The 18,992-nt window shown below is 36.8% G+C and overlaps 1 protein-coding gene across 1 annotated transcript in view; it reads right to left on the bottom strand.

Moving 5' to 3' along the window:
- The window catches only part of LOC129741078 (uncharacterized), a 45,083-nt gene that overhangs the window by 5,289 nt on the left and 20,802 nt on the right, over positions 1-18,992 (bottom strand). Inside the window, exons 2-4 of the mRNA XM_055732777.1 lie at positions 15,192-15,429; positions 14,998-15,131; positions 6,485-6,782 (exon numbers count right to left, since the gene is read on the bottom strand). Coding sequence (XP_055588752.1) covers positions 6,485-6,782; positions 14,998-15,131; positions 15,192-15,429 — 670 coding nt within the window. The remainder of the gene's footprint in view (positions 1-6,484; positions 6,783-14,997; positions 15,132-15,191; positions 15,430-18,992) is intronic.

Raw genomic sequence — 18,992 nt, 5'->3', positions numbered from 1 at the left:
TTCTAACTTCAGCTTTCATGGACACTAAATGAATTTTTTTTAGCATTCCGTAGCTCACAGTATTTTTTACCAAAGCGTAGTTTTCGGATTTTTTTTTCTTAGACTGTGAATAACTGAAAACTGAAGTATTGTAGATGAATAATGTTTGAGTAACATATTTTAGTTACATTACGAGTTTTTGAAAACTATGAATTTTGTAAAGATTGGTTCAGAAACAATAGAGATATAGCGGTTCTAAGCGAGGAGTGTCAAATTTACACTCAAGATCTGATAAGGTCTGGCAATGATGCAAAATTAAAGATTTCTAGAATTCATTGAGCGTCCCCGAAGATTTTTATTTATTTGGATGCACCCGAATAAAGTTGAAAGCCACCAAACTTTCAATCATATTGAAATTAGGGTTAAGTAGCAACACTTTAGTTTGAAGTTTAATAGTTAAACTTAACAAAACGAAACCAAGAAAAGATTGATAACAGGTGAAAAGAAACTTCACTAAGTACTGAGAATTTTACTAACTGATATTGCTTTCCATATTTTTTTTCAGTACTTATCCAGGCCGGGCAAATTCGAGCATTTTCTAAATTATAAACTTCAAACAAGGAAATATCCGGATAAATTCAGCCAAAATCTAAGAACAAGAGAAAAGCTGAAAAATAAACACACGAAACACTATTTTTACCAAGGCACATCAGCGGCGTTCAAATCTTATCTCAAAATTTCAAAAATTTATGCGAATTTATTTTGCTAAAACACAAAAAAAATTGAAATTTCGTAAAAATTGTTGATAATTTGGGAGAAAACCGGACCTTTTTCCTCCAGGCAACCGAATCAAAGCGGGTATTTACCAATTTTTTTCTTTGAAAAACCGGGCAAGTACGGTTGAAACTGGGCAATCTGGAATGCTAATCTATTTCCAGATACATTCAAATTATCGCTTGAATTCAAATAAATATTATAGGCTTGAGGTGGTTTTCCCAATATTTTTATGTTTTTACGCGTCAAAGTTTTAAATATTTTTCGAAATAGCTGAATAATTCAAAATCGATTTTGGAAATTTCAACTTAACACTTTTCATAGAGAGCAAACAAGTTTTTGCGAGTGCATAATGTTTAAAATTTGATGAGGGTAACGTTGTTTGATAAAAAAAAACAAAGGCTATAAAAGAACTTCTTTTTTGTAATGATGAACTTTGCTACAACTAAACTTTAGTGTTCGATCGTATATAAAAAATATATAGGGGAGAGTGAGGATACTTGATCCCTGGGAATACTTGATTCCTTAGCTATAACCCGAAACTGAAATGTCCTACAAAGATCATATATTCTAGAAAAATGTGCCAAATGGAGCAAAACAACAATGCTTTAAGCTCAAAAAATTTTAACAAAACAATTTTTTGAGTAATTGAACTTTGTTTGAAAAAATTTATGAAATGAGTTTTCAAGATCTTTTTTCATCACTTTAAAATGTTCCTTACATGGAAAAAATATACCCAAAACATTTGTTTCAATATATCAATCGTTCGAGCGTAATATGAACTTCATAATACCATGTTTTCAAAGCAATGGAAAGCTCTCAACTTTTTTTAGAAAAAGTTGTCTAAAATGTTGATTATGGGTTCAATTGATCCCTAGAGTCAAAAACGGTATTTTCGTCATCTGAATTTATTGTGATCATTGCTGATTACGAGATTACTAATATTCATACAATAACTAATATTTATCAAACAATTGTCTGGAGCAAAGTGTTAATATAATAAATTTTCTCTTAATTATATAAAATATCACCTTCAAGTTTGCAATGTCAAAGTTATAGAATTTTCTTCTACTGTCAGTTATAAATTGTGAAATGAGAACAAACATGACCAAAATTGTCAATTGACACTCTGTCTTGAGGTTTTGTTTGATTTTTTTCCAATGATTAGGGCTTCCTGAATGAAGGATCAAGTCTTCTGCAATAGAGGATCAAGTCTCCCTTAACTTAAAAAATATCGCAATTTTTTACTCCCACGAAAATGCTAGTAGTTCATCTACAGGTTCAAGTATCGATCTTATTTTTGGAGCATAGAAACTTGAAGTTACACACTGTCAGAAAATGTAAAAGGGTGCGAGTTGCTAAATTTTTCCAAAAAGATATGGTGAAAATAAGAAAAGGGGACCAAGTATCCCCACTCTCCCCTACGCGTTTTGGAATAAATAATTTGAATTTTTTTTTGTTCTTTGAAAACAACAGTTATTATTTGCATTCAAGGTTAATGATAAAATAATTCTTGATCTCTCTATGCTGATACTTCAAAAAGACTGAAAAGCAAAAAATCGGAAAATTAGGCTTAGAAAAATCCTATTTTGCCATTTAGTCTCTTCCGCTATTTCCTGTAGCGGATCAATTTAGTTTGATTTTTTAAATATTTTATTCAAAAATATATAAACAATATTTGCGCAGAGAGCTAAAGAGCCGCAGCTTTACAGCAGAAATTGAAGAAGGAAGATGCAGCCACCTAAAATTTAGATTAGACAAAGCATAAGTTTAAAAAACTGATCAGAATCATGACTGAAACAAGTTGAGGATGCCATAATCTACCAAAATTCTAAAAACTGCTGAAATGCTGTTTCTTTGAGTAACCAATTAAATTCTTTTAATAAGTTTTTAAAATGGTTAGATGTTTTTATTGAAATAAAAGTTCTTCTAAATTGTTTAAATAAAAATCGTTTTAGTTTTACGCACGTTTTAGCAAATTTGTTTAAAAAAAATTCGAATGTTTTCAATAAGTTTGTATTTGTTTTTCAATCCTAAAGTTTTGTGTCTTGTAAGAATAATCGAAAGCCTATTTGTTGGAATTTTTTATAAGAAAAACATTTTGTCATTTCTAAAACGCAATATTCCGATAGACAGTGACAAAACATTCAGAGCTTTCAATTTTAAGCTACAAAACCTACGTTCGAAAATAAAAATTGATCTATTTATTTTTATCATTTTAAATCATCGTTATTGAACTGGTCATAACTTTGTTCTATGGAAAGTTTGAAAAATAAATCGATGTAGCAGCCGTAAAGCTAAGTTATAATGCGTAAAGTTAACTAAATTAGTAAATACTTCGTGTTTCCAAAATTTGCTACAAAACTGGTAATTCTCAATTTATTTATATCAGTTCTTTATTGACCATTCAATAAATCATCCATTACAAAACTTGTCACTTTAAGCTTCCAATGAGGAATTGAACATTTTGTTTTATAAATCCTTCAATTGAATTTCGAAAATAAGAGTAAATTTTAGTTTCTATAATGTCTTTTTCTTAACAGTGCCGTTGGATTGGAAGGACGTGAAAATATCCATCTCGTATCTAATTATAAATTTATATTTTCATTTTCGATATGAAACGGAATAAAAAATGCGATTGTAAGAAAGAGCAGTCTTGTAGTTGGATGTCTAAGACAAGGAACCTGTTATTTTCAATACGGTTGATTTTCCGGAAGAATATTCAGGGAAAAATGGAAGCAAGCAGCTAAGTTTTCGTCAATTTTAAATTTATTCCCAGCAAATAATAATTTACAAGTTACAATCAGAAAATCGACACATAAATTATCGGATTACGGAACAAAAACCCAATTTATTTGCTAGGATTCCAAGGTAACCTCGGTCTTAAAGCACAAAATTATTCTTTTGTTCCTTTCTCTCTTTCCAAAACTATCATTTGACTACTAGGACGTGGCCGGCGCAGTTATTGATGTTTAAAGAGAGAGCAACAGTTTTGGGCATTGTTAATGTACTATCAAAGCCAGACACCATTCTTTTGACTTTTGAAGAAAATTGATGGCCTCAGTCAATCACGGAGTAGCCATCATTGGCGATGTGGAATTTGTTCTACTAAGTCACGCCAGCGATCATGAAATTCTAAGTGTGTGTAATATAAATCTTAGTATTCAATCATGAATTATTAGTTTTAATATGATTATGAATCTTTGTGGTGCATTTCGGGCTTGTTAAATGTATTTTCTTGACAGTATACGGAAACTTTGCTATTCATGAGAATTATTCTACAGTTACTTCGAGGACTCCTTTTATGAAGTCCTTCGTAAAGCGAGTTGGTTACGCTATCACTAGGCCACGCTTGCTTGCTAGAAATTAATTTGGAAAAGTAGGCGAGTCGAAGCACACCAGCCCCTTTTACATCATCCAAGGTGCATTGAATTTCTAAATTGGTACCCTATTGAACTTGAAAGCTGAATAACAAGATATTTTTTAAATTTTAACAATTTTTTTCAATTGCTGGGCCAACCATCACCAAGAGAAATTGGTTTCTCAATTACCCTCAAAGATAAGTTCGATTGAAAAAAATTAAAATAAATCTAATGAAATTAAACTCTACCCCACAATTCTGAAAACTGATTCTGAATTCTGATTCTTAATTCTGACACTGAATTCTAAATTCTGAATTTTGATTCTAATTCTTAATTCTGATTCCGAATTCTGATTCTATCAAGAGATTAATTACCGTTATTTATGTTTGTAATTTTAATTTATCGGCCTTATCTGTGAAAAGTGATGCCTTTTTTAGTAGAGACATCTGAAGATTATGGAATTTTTATAGATGGATGGTTAGATGAAATGAAAGATGGGCAAAATGAGCGGGTAATGATCTAAACAAATTCTACCCGCTCATTTTCACCTTCTTTCATTTAATCTAACCTTCTATCCATCTATATAAATTTCATAATCTTTAGATGTCCCTACTAAAAAAGGACATCACTTTTCACCGCTAAGGCCGATAAATCAAAGTAACAAATATAAATTACGGTGGTTAATCTCTTCATAGAATTCTGTTTCTGAAATCTGATTTCATAGTTTTGATTTTTAGTTTAAGTTTCAAAAATTTCTGTAATAAATTACTCAATTTACGAGTTATTCACTGATGACAATTGGTTTTCTCTTTATCAAAAGAAAGCTCGTGCTTCAACTAATCCTCTTCAACTGACCTAACTTTGCACTGGAGAATCCGACACACAACACCAGGAACGCTATCACCGGCTCGAGCTTCATCGTTCGGTCCTTTTATTTCCGCGGGAGAAAACTTTCCAGATATCACTACCGATCGCAGGATCTAAAATCGTTTCGCACGTACAACAACAGTTTCGTCCCGTTCACGCCGTCTTAAGTCCCAGTACTAATTCGCGCGCATCTTACGCCGGTGCCATTTATACCGCGAAAGTCGACAATTAGTATCAAACAACCCCCAGGTCGAGTGCGAAATGTCTAAGAACAACATCTCACGATGGGGACTACTAACTAATATGTAGCGTTAATTGTCAGGAGGTGTGCGCTTGAGCACGGCCCCACCGAATGGTTGATTCGACAAATGGTTCTAGAGCCTCGCATTGGACCATACACTCGGAATTGGTGGCGTCCTGTTTGAGGTTATTTCTATGATTATTGAAGTGGACTCAAAGCTACTCGACAGTGTTTTGGGTGTATGATTGGGTAGAAAATCGTCAATATTGCCGAGAGCAGCCGGGTTACGAGCCTACTTGATCGCGTCAGTCTCAACCTGATCCGACGACCTTCCGTCAGTCATTCTGCTTATTCTGGAAGCAATCTCGACCTGTGTGCGCGTTTCTAACTAATGCTATGCAAAGTAGGCTCCTCTCCCGGTCGGCCGGCGGCTGATTGATAGCAGCGAAGGGAAAAAAAGCGCAACCAATGGTTACCCGTGACTGTTACCTGGGTGACCCGTAATAAACAAACGTCATCAATTGCTACTTTCCATCGACTAATTTGCTCATTCTAACGAGAGTTGGCTTTGCATTAGTCATGGCTGGACGAAACCATTCATTAACAGTCGGGCTCATTCGAAGAATCATCTGTTAATTAAGAAGTTATTTCTGAATATCGTGATGGTTTTGGGTAAGTATAACCTCAGGGATCAAACGATGTTGATAAGACGCTTTCTCGTGTACCGCTGCAGGCTGCGCAAGATCTTACAATTTAGTTCCCGCGGTTGAATTAGGAGGCTCGATTGACCAGATTATTCGTTCGCTTATCGGGAAGATTAGCTTTTAATAGCCGCTAAACACGGAAATACTCACAAGTTGTCATCAAACCCGCAATAAGTACTGTTTATTCCGCTATTTCAGGTCAATTTGATTGTCCATCCATTAAAATCCGACGGCCGGCCAGACAACATGCGCGTTGACCCAGTAACCAGAACCTGATGAATCATTTCGGCACAAAAACTTGATCACTCGTTCTACTAAGAAGTATACACATTTTTATTAATGCCACTTAGCTTACACCTAGCCTACAAGCACATCCGCACAACTTACGATCTAGATTTAAAAAAAACTAGAAGTTTTGCTATTCCAACTAGCTCAGTCCACGCTCGAAGCCGGCCCGGAGACCCACATCTCTCAAACCCCCTCCTCTCACATACAAACGAACGGCGCTTATGCTAAATACACATTTCAAATTCCAAAAACCGGGCAGCGCACTTTACTCGGGGAAAATGTCGTTCGGCGTAGCGTCCCTGACCAAACTGTTCGCCAACTCGGTGAACTTGCGCGAGAGGTTTTCCTCGAAGGTTGGCTTGATCTCATCGAGCAGAACCTGTGGATTTTGGTTGATGGCTTCGTTGCCAACCCGCTCCAGCGTGGGATCGCCGTTGAAGAGGTTCGTCAGCTGGAAGAAGGCCTTGTCGAACTTGAGCTTGACCTCGATCGGTTTGAAGCGCATCAGCTCCTGGTCCCCGACCCGCTCGAAGTAGTACTCCATCCGGACGATCGCCTTGGAGTCATCTGGAAGAGGAAGTGGGGGAAATTTTAGGACTCTAAAGACAAGAATTCTCGGAGTGTATCAAATTTAAGCTATTAAACATTCAATCATAACCGTTATATTGGAGGTTGCAATTTATTTAAAGTTTAAAAGCCTTTTTCTTTTTTTTATTTTTTAACTAGCTGACCCGGTGTGCTTTGCTACACATTTCAAAAATAAATGTAATTTGTAAAAATTCATTCAAATTTAGATTTTTGTAAGCATTTTTTTAAGTATAACCATCATAGTTCAGATCCATGAGCACATACTTAGGCAGAAACTGCGGTGAATCCGTGCACCCATGGTGGATTACCAACATACATTCATACATAACCATCATTGTTCAGATCCAACAACTTTGAAATGAGAGCTGCAGCTGGAGTTCCGAATTGCAATTCAAAGATGGTATATATTATTTACTGAAACTTGATCTCTAAATTTGTTTTTCAAGATCTGAAATTTGTACTCTGTTTTAAAAGCTTCGTAATGACTTAAATGATGTCAAAATTTATGGATTTTCCATCTTTTTTTCCCAAAGTGGGAAGTTTCAAACTTCCATAAAAACATTTGTCACATCATTATTTGAGTTATGCCAAATATCCGTACGCAAAAAAAACTCTCTTATAAAATATGGTCCCTTCTTTGAAAAGCTCTTTACCATTAACTTAGATGAGAGCTCCTCCATCTTTTCCAATTTTGTCCTCCACTACTTGAAGAAGGTAGGCTGATTTACTCGGCTCGAGTTTACATAAATTTCTAATTGAAAAAAGATGATTCCCATTGTACTTTATGGAGATAGAATTTTGAAAACCGATCAATATCGTGAATCGGGACGTTTGTTTGATTATATTCCTAATATTTTGTATCATGAACACTTCCAGCTCCTGATTAGTTTTAGATGATGTATTTTTTGGATTTGAAAAAATAAGCTATAGAAATTTGAAAAAAAAACGATGAAAAGGATTTTTAATAACCATTTTTAAACAGATTTTTTCACCATCCTTGCCCTCGAAGCATTTTGAATATCTATCCTTTTAGCGCCAAAATTATGTTTAAAAAATTTTCGCCGTATGAAAAACTCGTGAACCTGAGACATTTCAACTTGAAGTTTTCCCAAACAACACTTGTCATGGTATGAAAATTATCGATTTTATACAGTACAAATTTCTTTTTTTATAGTAAATTTATTAAAGCAAAAAATATAAATATTTAATAAAAAAAATCAGTTGCATCACTGAATAAATTCTCATCGTTTTTTATTTTCTCTTTGAAAGTCAAATATTCAAAAATGTTGGCAAAAACAATTTCTAAGTTAACATTTGTCCCGTATATTGGGGTAAGTGTAAATGCAAAGTTTATTTTCAGATGCGTCAGAGTAATGGCTTCAAAATGGATTTCATACGTACTTTTGTTTGTTTGTTTTATCAAGTTTCATTGATATATCTGCAGTATTCCTGCAGTATAAATTTATGTTTGTTACTCCACTTTTAACGAATGCTGTTCAAAGCAAATGACCTTCATTACAAAGACATTTGAAAATTTTCAATATCCGCTTCCGTTTCAACATTCAGAATACCCCTTCTGGTCTTTCTAACATATTGAATCATTTCGAAGATGAATTTCTTAAAAGTTTGACGTTTGCCCTTTCCCCACCGTGTAAGTTGACAGGAGGGAATATTTTTTTAACACTTCAAGGGTATACTAAATATTTCTCATAAAAACTTTGCTTCCAGTTGAATATCAGTTCTAAAGTCTCACTTTTCAGAAAAGAAGCGGATCAAAAGTCTCTTTTATGCAGCCATGTAACACAAAAACACTTTTCATGTTAAGTACGTACTTAAATTGGTATATAAGCAAAAAGTACGATGTTTTTTTCAAATTTTTTTAAAATAAAAAGTTTCCATTTTCATTTCTAAATTCGTTTCAGTTGTGTATTTAGGCCGATGTAACAATTTATTGAAGAAAACATATTTTTTTTTGTAACAGAAAAAAGTTGAACGTTTGAACATGCTCTAGTGTTCCTTGAATAAAAATTCTTTGGGAAAATGAATTCCCTCACTTTTGGTCAATAAAAATCAATTTATTTCACTGATACTTTTCACTTATGCACACGTCAGTCCTATCTTATCCAATTTAAAGAAAAGGCTCTTGATCAGTTCATGTGTCGGATCGAATTTTTTTGTCTTCTTTAAATTTAAATGGCGCTTCATAAAACGTGTTCATATTCAACCAAATGTTTCCGATCTATCTCTGTAGGAAACATCTTATTCATATTTTTGTGATCAGTATGATTCAAAAATAACCTTGTAAGCAAAATGGGTAAAAAAATTATATGTTAATTTTTTACTTTCTGTTTTTTTTTTTTTTCAATTGTCCGCAAAGTGTCATACTATTATTTCATAAGCATCAGAACTAAATTATACATTAACACGAACTATTTTTTGCAAATCTTTCAATTGGTTTTGATTCGATTGATAAAATATCAATCCGTGTCACATCCAGCGTCATTTATTTCCCCGTGCTGTGCACAACTAAGCAAGAAAAAAACACATCTAGGCTGCATATCGCCCCCACGTGTATAATAAATATAGGTACTTGGTTGAGAAACAGTCGACTGATTGTTAAATTTTTCCAGCCATCAATGAACAAAAGGTTTGGGTAATAACCACTTGCGACGACGTTTGCTTGACCATAGAGACGAAAAACAAACTCCTCAAAGAAAAGAAAATCTCTAAAAATAGATGCCATGACTTTTCGATTTCAGATTTTGGCAAATAAAATGTATATGTTTTATTCGATCAGCAAAATGTCAACCTAGGTCACATCTAGGCGTCACTCATAACCATGTGCTGTACAAAAGAGCTAGAAATCAAGTAGAAAAAAAATCACATCAAGGCTTCATATCGCCATCCCTTGCATTGAAAATATGCTTGGTTGAGAAATACGCGCCAAAATATTCCCACTGATCAGTATGCTATGCCATGGTTACTATTCTCTCGCGACGCCTCAACCATGGAGACGAAAAACAAACCGCCCAAAAGAAAAAAAAACTCGAGAAAATGGATGTCATGACTTTAATTTGTTTCGAAAAAACTACAAATTTTGTATGGGAGACCCCCTCCCTTAAGTCGGATGGGGTTTTGACTAGTATAGAAACCATCTCCGGCCCCAAAAACCCTCAGATGCCAATTTTGATGATGATCGGTTCAGTAGTTTTCGAGTCTATAGGGAACAGACAGACAGACAAACATTCATTTTATATATATAGATAAACTAAGTATTTATTCAGCTTAAAATAAAAACTTCATTTCACCCTGTGCGTCAGAATATATCTTAAATTAATGAAGTAATATATTTTTTTTTTGTTTCGATTATAGTCGTTTTATCTTGAATCTAGAAAAAAAACCGTAATATGAGCGCTAATAAAAAAAAAAAAGTAGGCCATAGCCTACTAGCGACATTGAAATCCAATGTAATCATTGGATAAACAAACTGAATCAAAACCAAGAAGTGTCAGTTTGCTTGCGTTTCAGTTTTGTTTGTTATCAGGTCTGATCCTCAGGTAGTGAGTATAACCTTTTTTTCTTACATTATTCCTTACGACTGATTTTGTTGTAGGTTGCACGGAAATGAAGAGCACCTAGAATTCGATGAGGGAAATGATTATCTTATTCCGCCTTCTTTCCCTGAAGATATGGAGTTCGCGACAGAGAACGTGAGTCCTCTGAATGTGAATGACTTGTTTTCCTTAAATGGACATTCTCCGTACTCATGAAAAGGTTTTACAATAACAATGCTATTAAAAATCAATGCACTTGGCACGAATTTGTCGGTATTATTTAGTACCGGAAAAACGCGTTTATCGTGCGCCCTTCTCACCTATCGATTCTGTTCTTCCATGGTTTGAGGATAGGGCTGAGGCCTCCTGCTAAGGTGGTGTTCGTGAAGAACTGTCAATATATCCTTATAAGAGGAGACACGATGGAGGAGGTACTGGGAGCTATATGGCAGGTTGCGCCACGAAGTGATTTTTAAAGATGCTGTGCCATATTTAAGCGATAGGGTGCAGCCCGATATAGAAGACATCGGATGTCCAGAATAAAGCTCAGAGGAAGGGGTATTCGATCGGAGAATTGAATCACTGGATTTTGGCAAAGTGGCGTGGAAAGGTGATAAATTTGTACATTTACCCATACTCAATCAGTTCATCAATATCAATCGTCGAGACAAATCCACAGTATCAGACTGTGCTCCGAAAACTTGTCTCTCCGGAAATCCCTGATCGGTCAGGAGCGCATTCCACTCGGGATGATTCCGCGTTGGTGAATGAGCTGCACGAGAAGTATCCTGATTTAGAAGGACACTTCAGTTCTTGACTTTTGTGGGCCAATTTGATAAATTCTTCGCCGGCTCATGAACGATACTTGTTAAGGCAAGCCTTTGCTCCACTTGTACAATTGGCAAAATCTTTTCGCTGGGCAACTGTTTCCGAAGCTGCCCGCCTACAATCCGTCCATAGAGGCATGGTTGAAGCCAACACAATTATTGAAGGCTGGCTGCGAGGTATCTCAGAGGTGCTAGAACTTGCGTTGGCATCAAAACTCCTCCAGAGTTCTATAAAGAAAATAGAAGCGCTCTCTGTGCTAGAACTAAGGAGGCTGGGTCATTCGGCCCAAAGTAATGAAGCCGAAAGTCATTTGGCCGAAGGTCATTCAGCCGATGGACGTTAGGCCGAATGGGCTGTCTGGCCGAACAGGTCACTAGGCCGAATGGGTTATTTGGCCGACGGTTATCCAGCCGAATGCTGTTAAGCCGAAAGGATGTTCGGCCGAATGATCACTAGGCTGAAAGGTCATAAGGCCGAATGGTTAGTAGGCCGAATGGTTATTAGGCCGAATGGTTATTAGGCCGAATGGTCACTAGGCCGAATGGTCACTAGGCCGAATGGTCATTAGGCCGAATGGTCATTAGGCCGAATGGTCACTAGGCCGAAAGGTAGTAAGGCCGAATGTTTGTAAGGCCGAATGGTTGCTAGGCCGAAAGGTTGTTAGGCCGAATGATCATTAGGTAGAATGGTCGTAAGGGCGAATAGATGCTAGGCCGAAAGGTCGTAAGGCCGAATGGTCGTTGAGCCGAATGGCCATAAGGCTGAATGATCGTCATGAATGGTTGCTAGGTCTATAAGAAATCTTTTACACTTGTCTGCATGCTAGGCCCAAAGGTCGTTTGGCCGTATGGCTGTTAGGCTGAATGGTCGTTTGGCCGAATGGCTGTTAGGCTGAATGTACATAAGGCCGAATAGTCATTTGGTCAAATGGTCACAAGGCCTAATGGTTATTAGACTGAATGATCGTAAAGCCGAATGGACGACAGGCCTATTAGCCTATTCGGCATAACGAGCTTCTAGCATCCATTTGGCTTTACGACCATTCGGCCTAACAGCCACAACTAACGATCTTTCGGCCTAGCATCCATTCAGCCTTACGAACATTCGGCCTTACGACGATTCGGCCTTACGACCTTACGGCCTAATGACCATTCGGCCTAGTGACCATTCGGTCAAATGACCATTCGGCCTATCACCCATTCGGCCTGATGACCATTCGGCCTAATGACCATTTGGCCTAACATCCATTCAGCCAAATAATATTCGGCTAAATAACCTTCGGCCTAATGTCCCATTCGGCCTATTGTCCTATTCGGCCGAACATTCGTCGGCCTTTTAACCTATTCGGCCTAGCGAACTTCGGCCTTACATCTTTCGGCCTATCGACCCTCGGCCGAATGTCCGGCCCCCAGAGGACAGTACGGTTCGGAATTGTGTACCGCAATGGAATCGACAACACGCCCCGAAAAAACGGATATCAGTGAAATCCTTTCCGAGAAGCCGTTGATGAACGAGGATGAGCCGCCAGAACGAAGTTTGTAAGATACGACACCCTTTCGAAGAATGCAGAGTAGTAAATAAAATAATATTTGTCTTTAGTTGATCAGTCAGACTTCGTTCTGTAGATGGACAACATCGACAAGAAACCGGTCAACACAAAATTTTAAAATCCTTAATCCGTAAGAACGTTAAGTGTCTGGTCCTATAATGCGTCGTGTGTTATGCGTCTAGTAACAGTTTTTACGTGAGCACAAATAATTTAAAATGAATAAGTTGTTGCGTTTGATCATTTTCCATATAATTTTCGAAAATTTGTATTTTTCTTTCGAAATTTGGAAAAATTACATCAACCATAGTTTGCAATATGAAGAATTAATTGACATCATCAACTCAAAAACATTAGTTTTCGCACTTATGCCCCTTTGACTTTGAGGGCCTCATTTTATCTCGAGGCTGGGTAATCCGCTGGAAAGTCGTTCGGCCGATGGACTAAATGCCGAATAGATAAAATGGGGGAAAAGGTGAATCAGGGGAAGGCTGTTCGGTCGAAAGGTCGAGAGAATGTTGACCGAATGGGCGTTAGGCGATATCCAGCCGAAAACTTTTCGACCGAATAAAGGCACAGTTCAAATCATGTTAGGCCTTATGGATGCTAGACTAAGGTTGTAGCCGGTTGGTTACAAATTGTTGGATTTTTTTTCTTTTGGTTTCATATATTTAAATGTTATATTCTAGAAAATTCACGATTTTGTAAAGTCTCAAAACCAGATAGCACCACAGTAGGCTACATTTCTGCAAGCTGCTGTCAATTGAAATTGGAGGAAAAGCAGGAATATTTGGAAAATGAAACGAAAAAAGCCGAAAGCGAAGCTTGCTTCCGTATTTCGAGCACCAACGCCCTCGGGTTCTGCGGATCCCTAATTATCAAGGAGGACTCCCCTTCTCGGCCTGTCCGGATACGGGGAACTAACGGGGATTAACCGCCAACAAAATGAACGCCTCTAACGACCGAGTCCAGCAACGCTCGCTAACGCCGACGGTTTCGGCACCTCGTCAATACGCCATTATATTGACGGTCATCCTGCTTTCGGAACTGGATTTCCGGACCCACGACGTCGCGACGCAACAGCAAATGCAGCACAACCACGGTTAGTGAGTTTAAACACGCAACATTACAAACAAAAATTGTTTATTGTACACACAGATAACACGCCACATAAACATGAAATTTCCGGTTTTCTGTATTTTATCCGTGAAGGTCCTTGGTTACCCAAAAGCCAGTTGATCCTGAGGTTTCGTTCTCTTAGAATACCTTGCCTTGGCTAGCCGCTGCTTGACAACAAGGTTACCAGCACAAATCCGGACCGGGCAAATTCGGACTATTTTATCTTAAAACCGGACAAAAGCCGGGCACTTGATTTCAAAATGATCGGTCAAAAATTCGGGCAATATCCGGGAAAATTCGGTCAAAACCAGAAAATAACTCAACAAAAAAAAATTGAAATCTTATCAACAGACTTCAAATCGAGACTATTTTTTATAAAACTTGCTCAAAAATATTAATTTTGGGCGCATAAATTTAATCCTTTTACATCACTATATGTTTTACTATTTAGTTTTGTTTCATTATAGTGAATAAACTCGAGCAAAATCATGCCTTTTTCAATAAAATCCGGGCAGCTGGGCTGGACCCGACTGTTCCCAAATTTTGTATAAAATATCCGGGCAAACCCGGAAAAAACTTCGACAATCTGGCAAGCTTATGCCGGACAAAATAAATTTTAGATGGTTTTGCCGAATAGCCGTAAGGTCAAATTTACGGTAGACATCCAATTAGCCTAACTTTTGTTCTGCCTAGCCATCAATTTGCCCAATAACCATTCGACCTAACATCTCATCGGCGTAAGGATCGTTCGGACCCACCAGTCATGCAGATGAAGGTCAAAGAATATCAAATCAACTTAGCATCCATCCTTCATTCGATCGAGCATCCTTCGGCCAAATAACCTTAAATACTATGTCCCATTCGGCCTAATGTCCTGTTTGGCCGGACATGTTTCGGCCTGATAACCCATGTGGCATAGTGACTATCAGCCGAACATATTTCGGCTTGCGGCCTTCGGTCAATGATTATAGCAATTCAACCTTTCATTTAAGCTGGTTTTTCAAATCTGCTGACAATCGGAAGTCATGTACTCTAACAGTCTTGCTGAGATTATTTTACTTCTTCATTCTTTAAGTTTTTTTTTCAAATTTACATGTATTGAAGTGTTTTTAAAGACAACTATTCTATTTTACAATTTTATACTTACTCAGTTGACATTTGATATCACCCTTTCCGGATATTCTCAAAACGAGGATGTTCATGTTGATGCCATATTTTCCGTTGACATCCAGCTGAGGAAGTATGACACTTGAATTAATCCTCTTTGATACTGGATCGATCCTGCAAAAACCATCAAGTGTTATCATTCAAATCAATTGAAAAAATGTCTTGAATCCGTACTTGATCTTTTTGATGATAAACTTGCTCGATCCGAAGATATTCAGGTTCGAGAAGTTGGCAGAAAACGATGGACCCCGCTGAATGCCGATTTGCTCGAACACCACCGGTTCCAGGGATGGGTGAGTTTTTTCCGAACCATAGCTTCCACTGGCTAGATTTGGCCGTATCCGGTCGATCACTTCGATGACGCACTGCTCCAGTTTGTCATCCGATCGTTTGCACACGCTGAGGATCGGTTCTAGAAAGAGAATCAAAAACACCAAATAGGTTAAAGATCAAAATCAACACAGAATGGTAGAACGGAATTCCGTTTGTCAACAGCTGGAATTATGTGTGTTTTTTACAACTACCACCCCGATTGCAAATGACTTGAAGTGAGACTTAGGTTTTGTTGACCGGTAAATATTTTGGTGCTTCTCTGTTTGAAAACGATTCAACAAACATCCGCAGGCATCGCTTTGAAAAAAAACTGTCTGTAACAGCTCTGCGCTTTAAGAACGTCTTCGGATAGGTATATTTCACAAATTTATTTATACAAATTCCTAAAATAATTGACAATTTTGTATGCATATCGATGATAAACCTTTAATTGAATCGCAGACAGCAAGATATCATGTGATTTAAACAAAAGACTTCAACATAACAAAACGACGAACCTTACCTATCAGTCAGTCCAAAAACAGTGTTTCTCCTCAATAATTATTCACAACTAATTTCCCCGGAGACATTCATTCAATTCATTCAACTCAATTGGATTCAATAACAACCATTCATTAGATTAATTCTTCGCCACATTAGGGGCAAATTTGTTCGCACATCATTCCCCATAAGCTGCAGCACGTGTCGGAAACGCCATTTCACACGAGTTTGCTTAATTTTGCCCGCTGCTTACCACATTGGTCAAACATTCTTCGTTCTAGCATCTAGCGGGTGAACATGAGCTAATATAGTTTGTTAAACAACAGTTAGCAATAAGTACCATAGTAGTAGAGTGACGTCAGTCAGACCACGTCTTGCTTAGGGAACGCGACATACTGAGTTGGCAATTTGTGATCTCGGGAACAGAAGCTGTTATCCATTGCAGCTGGTACGAATTTTATTGCCTACTTTGCGGCGTTTTAGAGTGAGCGATTCATTCCGACCTACCAAAAGACGTTACACCACCCACAGTAAGGAAATTCTGTTGAATATTTAGATAAGATTTAAAATTACTGAATTTAACATATTTTTGCTAAAAATTATTACGTATACAAATTAAACACTGTTAGCTATGTAGTTATTTCTAGATGAATGAAAAAAGGGGCTATCTCTCTCTCGTACAAATTTTATACTTTGGATCCACTTTCCATGCAATTGCTGAAATTTCTGATTTTCAAAATTGCTACTAGAAAAATTTGGTAAAATTTTAATTTCCATTGCTTATTGGAATCAATAAAACATTATTTTTTTAAGAACATTTTCTTCAAGATTTAACAAAAATTAAAAACGTTGTACAACCATTATGTATGTATGTATGTATGTATGAAAACCCACCAGTGACTGATAGGTCTTTCGACCCGAGGCGGTACGGGAAGTCTCAATCGCACATTCAAATATTGTTCATGCTTAACTCATCAACAATAATTGCAGCACTACCAAGGGGTCCGTTACCACTGGTTTGGGACAGGTTTGACTCATCTCACTCCCTTCCAACTGTTCGAAACAAATAAAAAATCATGGAAAGGTACCTGAATACCAGACCATTGATTCAAAATTTGCCGAGACACTCCGGCTGGCTTTATTACGTTGTACAACCATTATCTACAGAAATTTATGTAAGTTTAATAAATGTTCTATCGTCTTTGGTGTAAGAATCTATCATAATTCTCGAATCTTTTATTGAGTTGTACTTAAATGTGTTAGAGATAAACTAGCATTTTTGATTACATTTAGAAATAAGACAGATTCGAATGCGTGTATCTTGAAAACATTCGTTTGATCAGAATTCTTTCCGAGAAGGAAATGAAGGTATTCTTATTATAATTCATGAAAAAAATTAAAAAAAATTTATCGTTTTTTTATAGAAAGTATTTCGACCTTCAATCAGTCATGAAGTTGATCAGTTTTTTCCTCTAATAATTCGTCTAACCTGTGTTGAAGATGACTGCTTCTTCAATTTTCGCTACATTTTTGCCCTATAACTACTTATCTTTTGAGAGAACCTAATAGCGTTTTGGTGCATTCAATCGTTTTGAAAGGTTTTGTTTTTTGAGACTTTGTTCAATTGACTGATAGTTAGGAACATCTCCAGCCTCTCGGAGACAAATTTGCTAAGCATTTCTGCGATCTTCACTTAGTTGTTGCTTGTACATAATTTGAAACGAAGCATTTGAGCTTTGACTTTCTGACCCTTTACCGTAGTTTCCGATCATGTGCTCCACTCCAAAACTTGAATCTTGTGGCATTCTAGAGCATTGGTCTTCAAAATTTTTCGTTCATCGCCCCTCTGACTCGATTTTTTAAAGCTCAAAGCCCTCGCAAGGGAAGCGAACAAATTTGTTCCGAAATGCAACAAAAATTTGTCTCATTTTTTCACCCGATTTTGTCATCATTTTCTATTGAACGTTTGGGGTAGATACCGCTGATTCTGAGTCTGGTGCTACATCCGAAATTTTTAATGGCTCCAATGATTCGAGGGGCTCGTTTAATGCTGACTGATCATCCAGCGTCATGTTCAGAATTTGTTCATCCGTAAAAGCTTTACATACATATCTCTCCTCAGGGTCCTGTGGCAAAATAGTTTCATAGCGGTTGTAAACATCAATCAAATGGATCAAGGGAACAACATCTTCGTGAACGAGTTCGTTATTTAAAATAATTCAAATTTTCTTCCATGACTACTGAACTACTGTACGCATTATTTCATTCCAAGCATCGTGCTTCCAGAAACATAAATTATCTCAACGTTATGCCCTTCAAACTTTGACCGATATCGATTTCGCGAGTCATGACATGTAGCAAAAGTTTTTGACGATATTTTAGTTTACTCTGGAAACTTTACAGTTCTGAATTACATTCTGGTCCATGGGTTGAATCACTGCAGTCACATTTGGAGGCATAAAAACAGTTATCAAACCATCATCGCTTTTTAGCTCATCATTCATATGATGTGCTGAGCAATTATCCAGTAACAACACAGCTTTAGGAGGAATAGACATTTCGGCTGAAAATTTGCGTACTGCTGGTACGAAGTCCGGGGGGAACCAGTTTTGTAAAATCATTCGAGTCATCCAGGCATTTTTAGAGGCGAAATATGTGACAGGTACATTAATTTTTTTAATTTTGATTTAAACGGAAGCTTTGAATCTTATCTTCAGTAAACTATAACCAAAGAAATAATTAGATCATTAGGATTTGAACCATTTAAGATCATTTAATTTTTCTGATGCCTCCGGTCGAAACAAGATGTTTAAAGATGCGTAAAACCAATATTGTATGATGTTTTGATGTAAAAAGGACCTTTAACTAGTAGTATGTCAAAAAAGGGAATATCTACTACAAAACCTCTACACTGTTTAAATGGGATAATATGAGTTTTTTGCAGTAATTTATTAGATAAAGACGGATTAAAATCATTTTTTCAAAATCTCCCGACTTTATCACTCCCCCCGATTTATCACTCTAAAATTCATCATGGTGGTGATAAAATCGGGTTTTTACTGTAGTAATTTTAGGTACAAGCAACGGCTTTGTTAGCTCTCAATTTGATAATGATGGATTTTGAAGCATACTATGCATTTTTTTTTTCTTTTTAAATTGCAT

This window comes from Uranotaenia lowii, chromosome 2, assembly GCF_029784155.1.
Source record: "Uranotaenia lowii strain MFRU-FL chromosome 2, ASM2978415v1, whole genome shotgun sequence".
NCBI classification, from domain to species: Eukaryota; Metazoa; Arthropoda; class Insecta; order Diptera; family Culicidae; genus Uranotaenia; species Uranotaenia lowii.
This window is presented reverse-complemented; position numbering and strand designations above follow the sequence as displayed.